Consider the following 15,491-nt stretch of genomic DNA (forward strand, 5'->3'; position numbering starts at 1 on the left):
AATGCTAAAAGCTCCTCAAACAGTCCCAGTCATTTATGCAACAAGTAGACAGTGAAGCTGTGCCAGAGTCCAATTACCAACTGTGTCAGAATACCTTTGGTTTAATTTCTCCTGATGTGAGGGTCACACAAGCTGTAGTAGCAGAGCTAGAGAAGAGCAGAACAGATTCACTGAACTGGTTTTGCTGTTTTCTTATTGATGTAGCAGCCTGTAATCTGAACCTTAGGTTCAGAAATCTTGAAGCAGAATCTAGAGCTGATTTGAGCTGATTTACATAGCAGGTGAAGACCCTGGCAGGAGAATAAGCAGTTGCTGTGATTATCTGAGAGACCCAAATACCAGCTGTGGGCCATAATAGCCATTCTTTGCCACATGGTCAACACTTGGTCAGGTGATCCTGATGCTGCAGAATGGGCTCTGAAATAAAGTGTGCCAATGCTGGTGAGTGCTGAGGGTGCTGTGGCACTGGAGCTTGCCTTGGGTTTCTCACTTCCTTTGCTCCTTCCTCTAAACTTCCTTTCTTACAGATTAAAATCTTGGACTCCCTAGCACTAAAAATATGTCCCTGGGAGATTTGCAGGTCTCTTTTGAGATTGTAGAGTTCCTCTGATGAGGACTGGTTTGCCTGTGGTGAGTTTTGGGAAATCTTGACTGCTTATCCTGGGTACTCAGAGAACACACAGTGAAAATATGTGATCCAGGCTTTGCTATGGTTCTTTCTCTTTACTAGAGCTGTTCTCATTTGCTTACTAACAAATTTTAAAGTTCTTCTTGGTCTGACTTCTGACTGGGAGACTTCTCAAAAACTGCAGAAAGTTTCTTAAGAGGTGTAGGAAAGGTTTTGGTTATACCTAAAGATATTTATATACCCTGTATATTGAGTTCATTTCTAGCCTTCCTGGGCAAAAAAAAAAAAAAAAAAAAAATCCTTCAAAACTCTGACTTTATTTTCCTGGAAATGCTATTGGAAGGGGCAGTCATGAGCAGTGTAGATCATTTATTTGGGGGCCAAGAGGCCTCAATACAGACTAATAAGCATTCAGATCTCCATTTCTCATCTTCAGGGACTCTGCTCTGACTGGTGGAAGAGACAGATTGAGCTTTTGCTTGCTCTCAACTTGGCTTCCAAGAGCATGAGGTTCCTGAGACCAGGGGAGAGGGGAAGGATGTGACTCCATCCCAGTACTGCAGTAGGCTGGAGCCCTGGGCTGAGCCTTGGTCTGAGCCTGGTTTGTGCAATCTGCCCTTGTCCTTGTACAGAGCACGTACTTGATGATGTTGGTGATGGTGCTGTACGTGCAGATGCCCAAATGCTGCAGGAGCTTGTGTTGTCACATTGTCTTTTCATGAGACTGATGGACCACAAAAAATGCAGCACAGTGCTCAGAGGTATGTATTATTTGAGCTGCTCTGGAGCCTTGAACAGATACCACTTACATACTGTGTTATGTATGTGGGCTGTGCCTGTTTCTGCCTTTTATTTTTTGTGTGCCTAGCTTGGTTTAATTGCAGAGATGGTGTGAAAACCCAGGCAGGGCAAGGTCAGCATTGTTGTGCCTCTCCCTTTTGTATAACTGGGACAGAGATTTTGGGAGCCCTGTGTGGAACTTACATTTTTCCCTGCTCAGCTTAGTAACACAAAAGCCTTGGAAGAGCTTGCTGCTATTCCTAAGCCAGACATTATTTCAACATTTATAGACTGTTTCACTTCTGCCAAAACCACAGAGTGAAAACTATTCCTGCAATAATGACATTTTTGCAGCTTTATTTATATTAGGTGGGTTTTGCAACACTTCTGGCATTTTTATTCTCTGAAATTTTTGAAAATTCATAGAAGAGCAGTATTTTTCATTACTTTTAAGCAGTCCTTTTAAGTGTATCTAGGAATTCAAAAATTTCCACTTGATATTTTGAGAAGGGGGTCTGTCTCAGTAAGCTATATTTTCAGGAAGTATAATTTAAAGTCCTTTCCTAATGAAGGGGAAATGATCCAGGTCTGTGTCTATTACAACATGATAAAGCTCCACTGAAAGCACTAAATGTAAATGTAAAGTTACTAACTGGTAGTTAGCATAATGATTTTGTACAAACCTTAGCAATGGCATCTTAATTCTTTCTAACCTCAACCACTCGAAGTAGGACATAACAGGAATGGTGAGAGAGGAGGCTGGAACAGTTTGCACAGAGGAAGAAGACATTGTCAGATATAATGTGTTTTGTAAATCAGTCTTCCTCATCACATAAGAAAACACTTTATATGAAACTCTTGCTGTTCAGGCAAGGAGAATAGCACCAGTTAACTGATTGAGGGAGGATGATGGTTCAGACTCTGCCTTCCCTTTACTGTTTCTGGATCAGAATTGGCTTATTTCTCATCAGCAGAGCCGGAGCCCTGTCAGCACGCTGCTCCCTGTCCTGTAGGCATATGCAATGAGGCTCAAAAACTGGTCCTCTAAAGCTCTCCTTAGTGTAAGTACTGGGGCAGGACCTCTGTCTTTGGAAGAGCAAAGGGAAGCACAGATGAATTAAGGAAACAAGACAAAGCAAAAAGTGTTTGTTTAACTGCCAAACTTGTGTTAAAGTTTTTAAAGGGAAATTGGCATGACTAGTTTTGAAAATGACAGGTCACTTCTTTGTTTTGGTGTGTGCAGACTTAGCTGGAGAAAGGTGATATTGAATATGTGTGGTTTATATTTATTCATTTCACTTCTCCACTCTACCAAAGTGCCTATATAAAACAGGGCAGAGAGGAGGAAAGGGTATGCACTCAGTAAAGATATTTAATCTTTAATGATTCTGTTTGCCTTTTGGCTTTTTATGACACCAGTATTCCTATTAGAATTTTTTTTTTTTTTCTGCATGAAAAAATTAATGTAAACAAACAAGAGGCCTGACCACAAGGGAAAGCCATTAAATTGACAAACCAAGATGTTCACAAATGCAAAAAAGCAAAGAGCAAAAAAGAGGAGTTCTTCCAGACCAGTTGTTGTTCAGTGCTGGAAGAGCTATGGAGAACAAGAATACTAGTATCGATTTTTACAAAGGACATTTTCAGGGTCTTCTGTTATAAAATCCTTAGAGTAATCCTCCTAAGCAGTGAGCTTTGGGATTCCCATGTGAAGTGTAGAAATCCAAGCATGAAAGACGACATGACCTACAAGAAGAAAGGACAGTTGATAAAGTGGAGCTGCTGGAGTGATGGCTCTTAAATAAGCACTTTGCCAAGCATCTGGCATGTAAAGAAGTAGAATATCTCACAATGTCTGGGATCAAAAGGTAATGTTTCATCTGAAATCTTTTGGGTATATTTATGATAAGTTCTTTGGCAATCCCCATGGTTCTCAAGTCACTGAGGGAAAAAAAACATATGCCCTGGAGAAGGAGAATTGTGGATTAGAAGAACAGGTAACGAATAATGCACTTAATTAATAAGGTGTATCTAGTTATAGCTAGGAACTGTGAACATGTCTTCAGAGCAGTATGTAAATTGAAGAGTAATTGTAAGCAGGAAAAAAACAGAATTCCATTGGAGGTTCTTCCTCCATCACTGCTTGTTGGTCAGACAATATTCTTTGCCTTTGCTTTATCATAGGTTATGGAGCTGTTCCATGTCTTTCACAGTACTACCATTTGCTGCTGGTTTTAACAGTGAAGACTAAAAGCTCTTCAGTGTCCATGATGATACAAATATCTGATGTTTTTAGACTCCTGACATTTTGTTAGTAGTTTCATATAGTGAGTTTAATCGGGACAAAGTTAACACATTGGCTTTCTGTAGGATTTGGGAGTCTGGTAAAGGTGGAAGCTGCCTGCCCTGGAGACCACTCCCAGTGTCTAGCTCCATCAGCACAACTGGTGAGATCCAGAATGAAAGTGTGTGGGTGGGATTTAATGTGCTTAGTAACAATTAAATAATATACTTGAACTCCAGTGATGTTCAAAGGGTTGTAAGGAGATTTACCATGATTAGCATAGATGTAGAAGGGTTATTTTTGTCCTGTTAAGTACTGGTGTTTCCCCATGTAAATATGATGGGGTTGCGCACATGCTTTTTGCCATTTCTAGTTTGTAACTCAGATTAAATTCCTTAGATTTAACACTAAACTGAATTCAGGTAGCTAGAAACAGTGACTGGCTGTCTCTAGCTCTGCTCTGAAATAAATATTTGGTCACTTTGTCCCAGAGGGGGATTTTGCAACATACCTGTAGGTCTAGGAATAAATGGTATTATATAAAACAGCTATGAGGAGGCTCCCTAATCTACCTCCAATCCTAGGATTAAGGGAAACATTCGCTTTACTGCACAAGCAGTTTGGAATTAGAAATCCAGCATTCTGCCATGCCTTTCTAACCTGCTGTATCATCCTTCTTTTCTAAACACTACTCATATTCTGTTCAGTCTCACCAGAACTAAATACTAAATACTTGGGTGTTTAAGTGCTTTTTACTGGAACATTTCTTACAGGTGAGTGTTCTGAGGAGCAAACTGAATTTTTAAATTTGCTGTAGTGGCTGATGCTGTTAGATGATGCAACAAAACACTGAGTGCTGCTGTCTTTCAGCAGTTATGTGGTATCAGCCAAGCTTTTTGAAATGCTAAGTCTTTCAGTTTCAGTTGTCAAGTCCTTAGAGTTCAGGTGCAAAGTTCCATTACACTTCATAGAGGATAAAGTGCTGTAGAAAAACTGAAATGGATAAGTTGTTTTGGTAACCTGTGAGATACATCACTGATGATGGTCTTTACTATGGGATCAATTCTCCTAGGGTTTACAGTGCAATAAGAAATGTAATGATTACTGTCATTGAAACACCACTATTGCCTTGTCTTACAGACTGTTATAGCTCATTTTAAAAGAGCAATAGCATCCAGATATTGTCCTGCTTTTCTACACAAGTTTTTGCTTTGCTAGAGAGCTTCTAAAGCATTCTTTTGGAGTCACACTTGCTGTCACAACCTGAAGGGTTACCCAGTGTGTGACTGAGTTCACAGGCTTCTCTAAGACTCAAGGACATGGAGGTTTTTTACTCTTAAGTTCTCTACTTTATTACAGATTGTGACAAAAATCGTGGCCAGCAACTGTACCTATGATTTATAACTCAAATATATCTATATAAAAATACATATTGAACTGTCACAAATTCCTGGGAGCAATCAGTAGTATGGCAGCAACCAAGCAGGTGTATACTGTTACAGGCTGCTACAAACTGTTCACTAAACTTTCCAGTAAAACCACATGGATTATTTATATGCACATATACAAATGTTTACATTAATGCCAGTATACAGCTTATTGGACAGATGTCAGAATGGGCCAAACCATCCCAGATGTGGGAGGAAAGTGTCCTGGATGAGGTTCCAAGATCTCTTAGGAAGTTTGTGTGAAGGGTTCATCCTTTTTAGGAAAGGAAAAGTATGTGCAGCATGCAAAGTTCTTGGAGAGAGAAGTTTTGTTTTGCATAAAAATTAAGTCATATCAGGCAGAAATAAGGAAGTATAGGACATTACCACTTAGGCAGCCAATAGATGCTGTTAATTTCTATATTTCACCCAGAATAGCCAACAGATGTTGTTTTCTGTTCTCTCAGACCAATTATTATTTTTCTAGACTGTTTTCTTTTTCCTGCAGATAAAACACCCAATGGCAATTACCAAGTTTTATTTACTCAGGATATTTTCCCTGTTTTCGGACTATTTTTCACCTTTTCAAATGATAAATAGCTGTTGTGGTTCCATGTTTTTGTGCTTATCAACGATATATCAGGGTGTCTCAGGTTTCTAGGTACCTGACTGCATTTTAGAGAGGCCAGCTGCACTTCTCAACAGTGCTTCTGGTTCCCAGGTCTAGTTTCCAGGCATACCAGCATTTTTCTCTGTCAGTATTTCATCAGACACTTTCTTCTTTTAGTAATTTCCCTCCTTTAACCAGGTCACCTTTATGGCTGCTTACTTCACCTGAATGTCCAGCTAAGACATGCACTGAGCCTCCAGCAATATTTTAATATTTCTTGCCCTGGAAGAGATAATGAGCTATGATGGATATGGCTGGGAAGGAAATTATGGAAACTGATTAATCTGGAAGCTTGACATTTTATGTTCTATCCTTTTGTGTGTGTGCAGAGTGGGGAGGATGTTTGAATTTTGCCTGACTGAAGATGAAATCCAAGGAGCCCTCCATTCTCAGCATCATGGAGGGTATTCATCTGTAAAACTCAGTAGATAAATACGATGGTGAAATGTTCTTACGGATTTTTCTCAGGGGTCTGTGACCTCTGCTCTTTGTTGCCAGCTTCAGTCATTCTGCAGGAAGGCTCTTCAGGGACAGAGAAATTTGCTTTAAAAGTATAGTTCAGCTTGGCCAAGTGGTAGATTATTTCAGGGGAGAGAGCAAGGATGAACTTCCCCCCTCTTCCCCTCTTTGTGGCTTCTGTTGCTTAGCAGACTTAGGAGTATTTAACTAACTGAACACGAAGGTTTTACAGTGCCAGACCACACTGCTGCCAAAGTAGCAACAAATACTGCTTTAAGGACTTGATGAGGTGGATTTGAATTGCAGTCATGTATGGGAAAGCTAGGAAGTGCTCTGAAATGTGAAGCTATGACAGTCTTAAGGATTGGATGTTGTTTTTTTTTTTTTAGTTTGTTTTATAGTTCTGCCTCTTTCACTGTGCACCCTTTAACTCTGCCTCTTTCCATAAAGAATATTTGGCACTGCTTGTCCTATTTGGAGGACAAAAGGTAAAATTTCCGGAGGTTTTGTTTTGGTTTTAGTAGTACAAGATGTAGTGCAGTCAGAACAACTGGAATTAAGAAAGCTGGAAAATCTGACTTTCAAGGACATTGAGGTTAATTTATAATGTGTGTGGTTTTCTTATGTACACAAAATGCATAGTCACTTCCTCTTTAATAAAACAAAAAATGTGTAATGACGAATTTTTTCCCTTTAATGGTCTTGAGAAGATAATGTCTCTCAAGTTTTTGGAACTTTCTGTGATATCTTCATGATATTGCACAAGCTTCAGTGCATTTGAAGTGCAACAGATGTTTCCCCTCAGCTGTGTGCAGGCTCTTGTTCTGGAACAAGGCAAGCCCTTGAAGGTAGGGTAAACTAATTAAAAATGTAGTTTTCTTTTTGGATTTAAAATTCCTTGTGAATACGTAATTAGGAACAGCTCCATGTAGAAGTCTGCCCTTATATCCATATCTTTCCATTTATTTACAGGAGAGACAATACCTTCTGCACCAGTGAGACTTCCCTATGCCACCCTTGGGGATTCTGTTTTAGCTGCTGGGGGATAACATGGTGGTTTCTGTGCTCCAGCTCTTCTTCCCAGGGTCACTAACTATCCCTCAGTGGGGAGATGGGGAACAGCACTCCTTTATTTTTAGTGGAGTTCAGTGTGTAGCCTAACAGTGGGAGCCATAGTGTTGTCCCCTTGATTCCTGTATATTCTTCCCATCTCTCCTAATTCTGTGTTTGAAGCTCTTACCCTGCTGCAGGAGTACAGACAATGGGCAGCTGAAGTGGTGGGGCACATTGCACAGGGCTTCCTGCAGGGCACGGAGAGTGTGCCAGCTCCTCTGGGCATTTGCACTGCGGCTTCAGACCTTCTCAAGAAGCATAGTGGTTGGAGTCAGTGAGGCTCAGATACCAAAATTCTCTGATTATTAAAGATTTAGATGGCAATATGTGAGAAGAAACAAAAGAGATTGTGTAACAACCCTCTGGAGGGTATAACAATATTCCAGTCTTGTAAAACAATGTAAAAAGCCCGAACCTGCTGTGTTTGTGATGGTAGTGGGAATAGAAAGTAGTTTCTGTTCTGGTTTGTTGTAAACTTGAAATACACATCCTATTCTACTATTGATTGTTGTGATTGAGCTTAAAAACCATCCCAGAGGGAAAAAATGTAGAGTAAATTTTGGTTTAGAAAAAAAAAAAAGAGATTCCTAATCTTATTTTTGCCATGTCTCATATATGCCTCGCTAGGAAAAGTTGTCAGTAATAGTGACCCCATTTTAGCTCTAGAGTAAAATAAGATCATGAGCAAGGACACTTCCAGTGACAAAAAGCAAGGATAATTAGCCACAAAAAAGCCTTATGCATACTTGATACTGACTTTGTGTGAAAAACGTTGTGAGAGTGTGTATGTGTTTGTATAAGTAAATATGTGAGTATATTTATATATATATATATATATATGTAATTATTACATGGAAGTTAGTAGGGCACACAATAACCTTGGAAATGTGTAAAAATTTTAACGTAGTTTCTTGTTTCACAACCCTTTGTTAAAATTATAAGGTGCTGAGGCTCGTAGAAGGTCCATCTGACTTAGTGCCAGGAATAGATGGCCACAGGTTTATATGGCATCATATAACTTCTTTTGAATTTATGGTTTCATATTTTCACCCACATGGGAAAAAAAAACAGATACTTTTTTGTTATGACCACTGGATTTAGCAATAGACAGCCTTTCCTGTTGATTATTTCTTTGGGGAATGAAGAGTATGTCGTGTTTAAGTAAAGATAGCTTGTACCAAGGGCTTGTTTTGCATCTTGAAAAGAAAACTTTGGAGTTGTTTTCCTCCTTGCTTAACAATTGTAATGAAACAGTTTGTACTTGATACAGCTGTGTGCTTTTTATGAAGTCTGTCTAGCCCTTAAATACATGTTTTTTTCTGGTGAACATATTTGGTATAGCACAGCTAAAAAAATCCCCCACACCAAATCTGTCATAATTAGATTTTAAATTTCTTATAGAAATACTTCAGGGTAACTAAATCTTTATCTTCTTCTTCTTCTTCTTCTTCTTTAATTAACAGAGGAGGAGCTCAGGAAGCTGAGAGAAGAAACAAACGCTGAAACACTAAGGCAGGAGCTAGAAAAGGAACGGCAGAGGAGATTAGAACTAGAACAAAGAGTCAATGAAGTACTTAAAGCAAGGTAAGAGAAACATCTTCACTGTGGAGCTGAAAGCCACTTGAGATCTCTGATTGTCTCTGGGAAGTGCTGGTAAAAGCATATATTTCCAGTCTAGGTGCTCTTAAAATAAATTACTGGTCACAGAGAGGGCAGCTGTCTATGCTGTGCTGTAAAAATACATAATTAACATCCATGTACATATGAGTTACTTGGCCATACATGCTGCTGTAGCTATAGAAGTGCCGTGACACTTTCTAGTTGAGATATTTTTCATTTCACTTCTGATGCTCTCCCTCTGGGATCTTGCCTTCCTGGAGTTAGTGAATGTCAGAGCTTTGCCAAGCCATTGCATATGCTTATCCTTCTCAAGACCTGTGTCTTCTCCAGACTGCCCAATCCTTGTTATTCTAATTCTAGCAGCAGCAAGGATGTCCCAGTGCCACAGCAAAGCCCTAAATGCACGTGAGTAACTGGAATTCGAGCATTTCTTGCCACTGCAGTGACAGATGGAAACACCTCCCCATGCTCCTAGGTCCTTTCGGCCTCAAGGGCATTCATCTTGATGATGCAAAGCGTCACATTTGATGTCTCTCCTTACTCTGCTTAGCTACACAGATCTTCAGACCACAGCAGTTGCTTGGGGGCCTGGTTGTTCTGGACCCCTTGTATGTGTAGCTGCCTGTTTTATCTTCCCCAGCAGCAGCTGAGATTACTCGGCAGCAGGATCTGTGGCTCACCACCAAGTGCTGTCGTCAGGAGACAGTGCAGGCTGAGTTGATGATCACATGCTAAGCACTGCCACTTACTTAGAGGTGACAAGCAAGAGCAGACAGGCAAAATGTTTTGCTTGGATATGCAGTTTCCCAGTGCCATGCAGATTCTTCCCAGCCTCCCACTTAATTTGGTACTCGGGTGTAAAAATATCTTCCTTCCCAGGCCAGTCCACATCCACTGGTAGCAGTGGAAGTAGGAGCTATTTATAGAAACATGTGGGCCTAGTTTCTTTCTGTTCTGTCTACCTTCTGCTCCCATGGAATCATAGAATTATTTAGTTTGGAAAAGACCTTTAAAACCATCAAGTCCAGCTATTAACCCAGCACTGCTGAGGCCATCACTAAACCATGCAGTCCAGAGCCACATCTATATGTCTCTTAAATACCTCCAGGGATGGTAACTCAACCACGTCCCTTGGCAGCCTGTTCCAGTGCTTGAGAACCCTTTTGGTGAAGGAATTTTTCCTAATACCAGGTCTAAAACTCCCCGGTGCAACCTGAGATCATTTCTTCTTGTCCTGTAGCTTGTTACCTGGGAGAAGAGGCTGATGCCCACCTGGCTACAATCTCCTTTCAGGCAGTTGTAGACAATGAGATCTCCCCTTGAGCCTCCTTTTCTTGAGGCTAAACACTCCCAGTTCCCTTAACTGCTCACTGTAAGCATACACATACACTGTATTTACGGGTGTCAGAAGGTACATTGCTATCTTTCACTTCAGTCTCTGTTGGCAGACCACTTATCCGTGAATTTTTTTAACACTATTAATTGCTGGAGCTATCTTCTTCTGGAAACTGTTGAGACAACACATTACAGAAGTCCCATCTTAACTCTAAAGAAGCATTTTATTTGCTTTTCTTTTTAACAGATTTTATAGTGGTTTCAAGAAGTGCCCTATAATTACTGAATTGTAAGATTTGGTGAATTACTGGTCAGCATTCAGTTTATTTGCCATCCTTAATGAGTCCTTTCTTCACTTACATTCTCTCCAAACTAAAGAGTTCCAGCTTTTCCACTGTCTCTTTAAGAGTGCTCCATCCCCTTCATCAATTCAGTTGCCATTCTTTAACTGTTTTAAGAGTTTGAAAAGTATTCAGACTGTTGGTGCACCAAGGCTTTGGATAACAAAAGATAGATTAGGCTTTCCCTCTTATTCTTAGTATCCACTACAGTGGGATTTTTTTGGGTGGTATTTCACAGTGATGGTTTTCCAAAATCACTGGTTCTGTGCAGGGTTGGTCTATGTGAAGTCTTCGACCAGGACTGCCAAGTCAGCTTAGGAGGGGCTCTCAAAGGTCCTTGTGGAACTCTGGTTCCCAAGCCAGCACCACAGCTGTGCAGTGGGAAGGTGGCCCAGACTGTAAAAGTTGCTCTTACAGCTGGGATGTGAGAGTGCATTTTTATTGCCTGGGCTGGCTGGCCTGGCTGTGTGTCTAGACTGGTGTTGCCTGTTAGAGTGGACAGTTGAGGAGAAGCTTGGGGCTGTTGCATGCTGAGAGTATCAGCACAGTAACAGCTGTACAAAGCACTGAGCATTGTTTCCTGCTCTTGGTAGATGAAACTGATGCTTAAGGAAAGGATGCTTTCTCACCTGTGACTTGCTGCCTTGAAGAAGTTGCTTGTGATGCAAATTCCACGTGCTTGTCTTTAGTGCTGGCCCAGGGTTTTGGCTTTGTCCCGAGGGTGGCTGTGCCTGGACTCCAGGTCATGCACAGAGAAGGGGGAAAGAGATCTCCTCATGGCTGTGCATCCTGGAGGAGGATGAGGAGCTGTCTTCTTCTGCACCATGGTACTCATCATCCCACTCTGCTTCAGAATAATAAGCCTGACTCAGAGTCTGATCTGGCCCACTGCAGCTTATGAGCACGGGTTTTACAGAGAAAAGAGATGGAGGGTCTTTGTTTATCAATATTTGTGCTGACATACGTACCTTGTTGGGTTGTGAACAACAGCAAATCTCTAGCAGGAGTGACATTGCTAAATTAAGGTAGGATGACATGGCTCCCTGAGTGCAATTTAGATATCCTAAGGATTGCATTAGTCCTGTCAGCTTGGGTATTGCACTTGGGGATTACATTCAGCCAATTACCCTCTCTACCCAAGTGTTTCTCTAACTGGTCATACTACTGTTTCAACCTCTGTGTGACAGGCAGGATGCGTAAGGTGACAACAAAATAAGACTGAATTTTTTTTGGTTTCTACCTAGGAGGAAAGCATTTTGTTTGTCCATGATTTTTCCTTAACTTGTGCTTCATTGTGTGAAATTCTTCACTGCTTACTATATTTTCCACGTCATTGTGGACATGTAAAAATAATTTTCTTAGGACTAAAGGTGAACTATTGCCTTACATAGTCAAATATTTACATATTATAGGCCATATTTATGCCTGATGGAAATTTAATTTTATTAAACAAAGTAACTGCAGCAAGTTCTATCTGGTTATGTCAAATTCACCCTTCTACTAAGGTAATTGTTTGCAGTTTTAAGATAGATATTCATATGTCCCCTGGTAGGGGAGAGAGCAGCTTTGTGGTACTTAGTTGAAGGCTGGGGTTTGCGTGTACTGTTCTTTTTGCTTGCAGAAGTAAACTGCTAATGAAAATCAAACTGTGCTGTGGTATAAAAAAGAAAATATTTTAAAAGTTGCTGTATTCAAAAGTATTTGTGAGGCAGGTAATACATATAGCAATATAAAACTTGATGAAAGATGTTTGGCAAGGAGAAAACAAGTTCAAAATCTATTTTTTTTTTTCTAGTGAAGAACATGGGCTTCCCTCATTGGGATCACAGTTGTGCACAAGGAAGAGGGTGGAGTGGAAGAAGAGGGGTTTTGGTGCTTTTGTTTGTCATGGTCTTTATTGTTTGTATATCTGATCATTCACAAATACTGTGGCTTCAGCACGTTCAGAACATCACAGCATTTGGTGTGGCAGCTGAAGCTTATGACATATTGTGAGCAGAATGATGCATAAATAATCTGGAATAATTTGTGTGAGCTGTAACTGCCATATTTACAAATTGTGAGCTATAATTGTGCCGAAAAAGAAAAAAAGAACAAAAATTTTGCAACAGCACTTACCAGCAGCTTGTGAGTTATGCAGCACACCTTGTCATTAGTATCATTGTGAACTATTTTTACAAGGACCAAATAAAAAATGCTTCTGCATAAGTCACTATTCCTTCATTGTATATGAGAATAGCAAGGGCTTCTGAAATGTGTGGTGTGTTTTAATGGGAAGGAGACGGAAAACATGAGAATTATTTAGTTTGTTTTTTAACAGCTCTTCTGGGTAAGAAGCCATGCATACCTGAAATATGTGTTTTTAAACTAGGCTAAGAAAATACCTGCTTATTTTTGCATGTATGAGGTTGGGATGTGCTTTTGATGGAAGTACACACATATTCACACATATTCCTACTGCTTTTAGCAGTTGGGAAAGTGTTAACAGCCTTGAAAGCCCTCTACAACAGTAGTTGAAAAACTGGTGGTGGGTTGCTTGTGAACTTTGGAGTTAGCCTGTGGGAAAATTGCTTTGAATAGGTCTGAGAACATCATGGCAGTGGCTGCACCTGTTGTGTCCAGCAATTCTAGTCTGCATCCAGTTTTTTGGGGGAGTCTGTTGATTCACAGATATCTCAACTTGCAGCTGTATTCGGGGCCTAATGTGCAGAAATAAAAATATTTATTTTAGGGAAATAGCCTTCAGTGTCAAGGTTCCCTTAACTTTTGTGTTATACTTGCAATTAAATAATAACACTTGGGTGCTGTTCTGTGGGGCAGCACTGAATGGACACTGCATCAGAGTGTGCTAGTTGTTTTGAGAGGTACATGTGTCCTAGTCATGAATAGCTCTAATATTCATTAATCTTGATGCTTCCCTGAACTCAATATATTAAAATAAAAGAGAGATAAAAAAGACAGTTTATGTTTATCTCCTCCGCTGTCTGAGTTGCTCTTATCTGTTTCAAACAGCCTGTGTTTTAAATGGCTGCAATCTCTAGTTGCATAAAGATGACCTAGCTTTCATGTTGGTGATGTGTTGGTTTTACCAGTTACACCCTTTTTCTGGGTGGAAAGCATGTCCAGGAGGAATTAATGCAGCTTGTTTTCTTAGGTTCAGGCTGCGGTTAGGAAGCCCACATAGGAACACATTGTTGTCTGGGGACTGTTTATGTTTTCAGCCTTTTAAATTATCTCTGGCATAAAGAGTTGTCCAGAAACTTGGAAAGATAATTTCTTACCTCTGTCAGTAGTCTTGATGAGCTGGATGGTTCAACATGACCTGGTTTTGCAATTGAACTTCCCAGTAGGTGTGCAAGCCCAAACAATGAAGTCTGAGCTTCCTGTCACAGATCTGTCTGAGGTGGCTAATTATAACCTGATTCACAGGTGCAGTAATGAGCTGTCATTAACCTGATGATTCGTAAAGGTCAGGTTCTTCATGGGGAAGAAGTAACAGGCAGATGGCAAGTAAGACATTGCCAGAAAAATGAAACAAAAGCACCAAGAAAGGCCAAAGCCAACTGTCATATGCTCCTGATGGAGCCCAGTCAGGCTGCTGCACAGAGCTACTTCTTGATGAGATTTTCTTGATTTTTTGCCTAAGAAATGTGGGGAGTAATGACGCTGTGCTGCTTTTGAAAATAAATCCCAGCATGTCAAAGGAAGACCCAGCCTGAAGACTCTGGCAGCTGACAGTGGTGGGATCTCATCTTGGCTCTGTCCTGGGAGTCCAGGTGTGACACCACCTCAGTCAGTGCCTCCACTTGGCTGGAATGGGCTGAGTAAGTGGCTCCTGCCTGCTTGTTAATGACCACCTCCTTTCCACCTGAATATGGCTTCAGCATCAATGAAACAGTCTGAATGACATATCTCAGTTGAAAATGCTCAACTGCATGGTGTAACCATCTGATGTGTGGCTGTCAGAGGAAAACAAGACATTGCTGTATAATAGCTGGTGCAAATTTGATCATGTTTATTGCTGCCTGTCTTTTGAGAGCTGGAAATGGAGGATATGCAAGGGTATAGGAGAAGAAGCAAGGATAGGAGGAGTTTTAGGTGAGGAACCTGTGGCTTATATAGACACAGGGGTAAAATGACATGGAAACCAAAGTTAAAGTTTAGCTAAAGAAAATAAACTGATGATATTTCAGGTGACTTTTGAAAGGAAAAGTTGCCGCAAATACAGAAGCCATGGGGAAAAATCCTGATAAATCATGAAAGCAAGTGTCTTTCAAAGCAAAAACCATTGATTTCAGCTCATTAACGCCAATAAATGTTGAGCTGTAATTCATAAATTAGTAAATTACTTCTATATGTTCTTTTTAGAAATGAACAAGGATGTGGAAACCTCATTAAGGATCGGGAATGCTTAGGAAGGGAGGTAATAAGTTCTGTAGTTTCTCCATCATGTTCATTGATGTATGGTAATGTTGAGCAGCACACAGTAGTAATGACCTTTTCCATGTGCAGGCAGTACACCTTTTCCTCATGTCCTTTCTAGAGGAACAGCAGGAGAAAGGATCGGGAATGCTTAGGAAGGGAGGTAATAAGTTCTGTAGTTTCTCCATCATGTTCATTGATGTATGGTAATGTTGAGCAGCACACAGTAGTAATGACCTTTTCCATGTGCAGGCAGTACACCTTTTCCTCATGTCCTTTCTAGAGGAACAGCAGGAGAAAGGACTGTATTGCTGCAGTCTGCCCAGTGCTGTAGGATCCCTCTTCCTTCTCTTTGTTTGCTGACCATGTTTAACTTGATTCCCTTTCTGAGGAGCAAAAGATGAAAGGAACA

The 15,491-nt window shown here is 40.5% G+C and overlaps 1 protein-coding gene across 1 annotated transcript in view; it reads left to right on the top strand.

The window, feature by feature from the left end:
* The window catches only part of GRAMD4 (GRAM domain containing 4), a 74,865-nt gene that overhangs the window by 35,651 nt on the left and 23,723 nt on the right, over nt 1–15,491 (top strand). Inside the window, exon 4 of the mRNA XM_021524821.3 lies at nt 8,825–8,945. Coding sequence (XP_021380496.1) covers nt 8,825–8,945 — 121 coding nt within the window. The remainder of the gene's footprint in view (nt 1–8,824; nt 8,946–15,491) is intronic.

Source organism: Lonchura striata, chromosome 5 (genome assembly GCF_046129695.1).
Source record: "Lonchura striata isolate bLonStr1 chromosome 5, bLonStr1.mat, whole genome shotgun sequence".
Classification (NCBI taxonomy): Eukaryota; Metazoa; Chordata; class Aves; order Passeriformes; family Estrildidae; genus Lonchura; species Lonchura striata.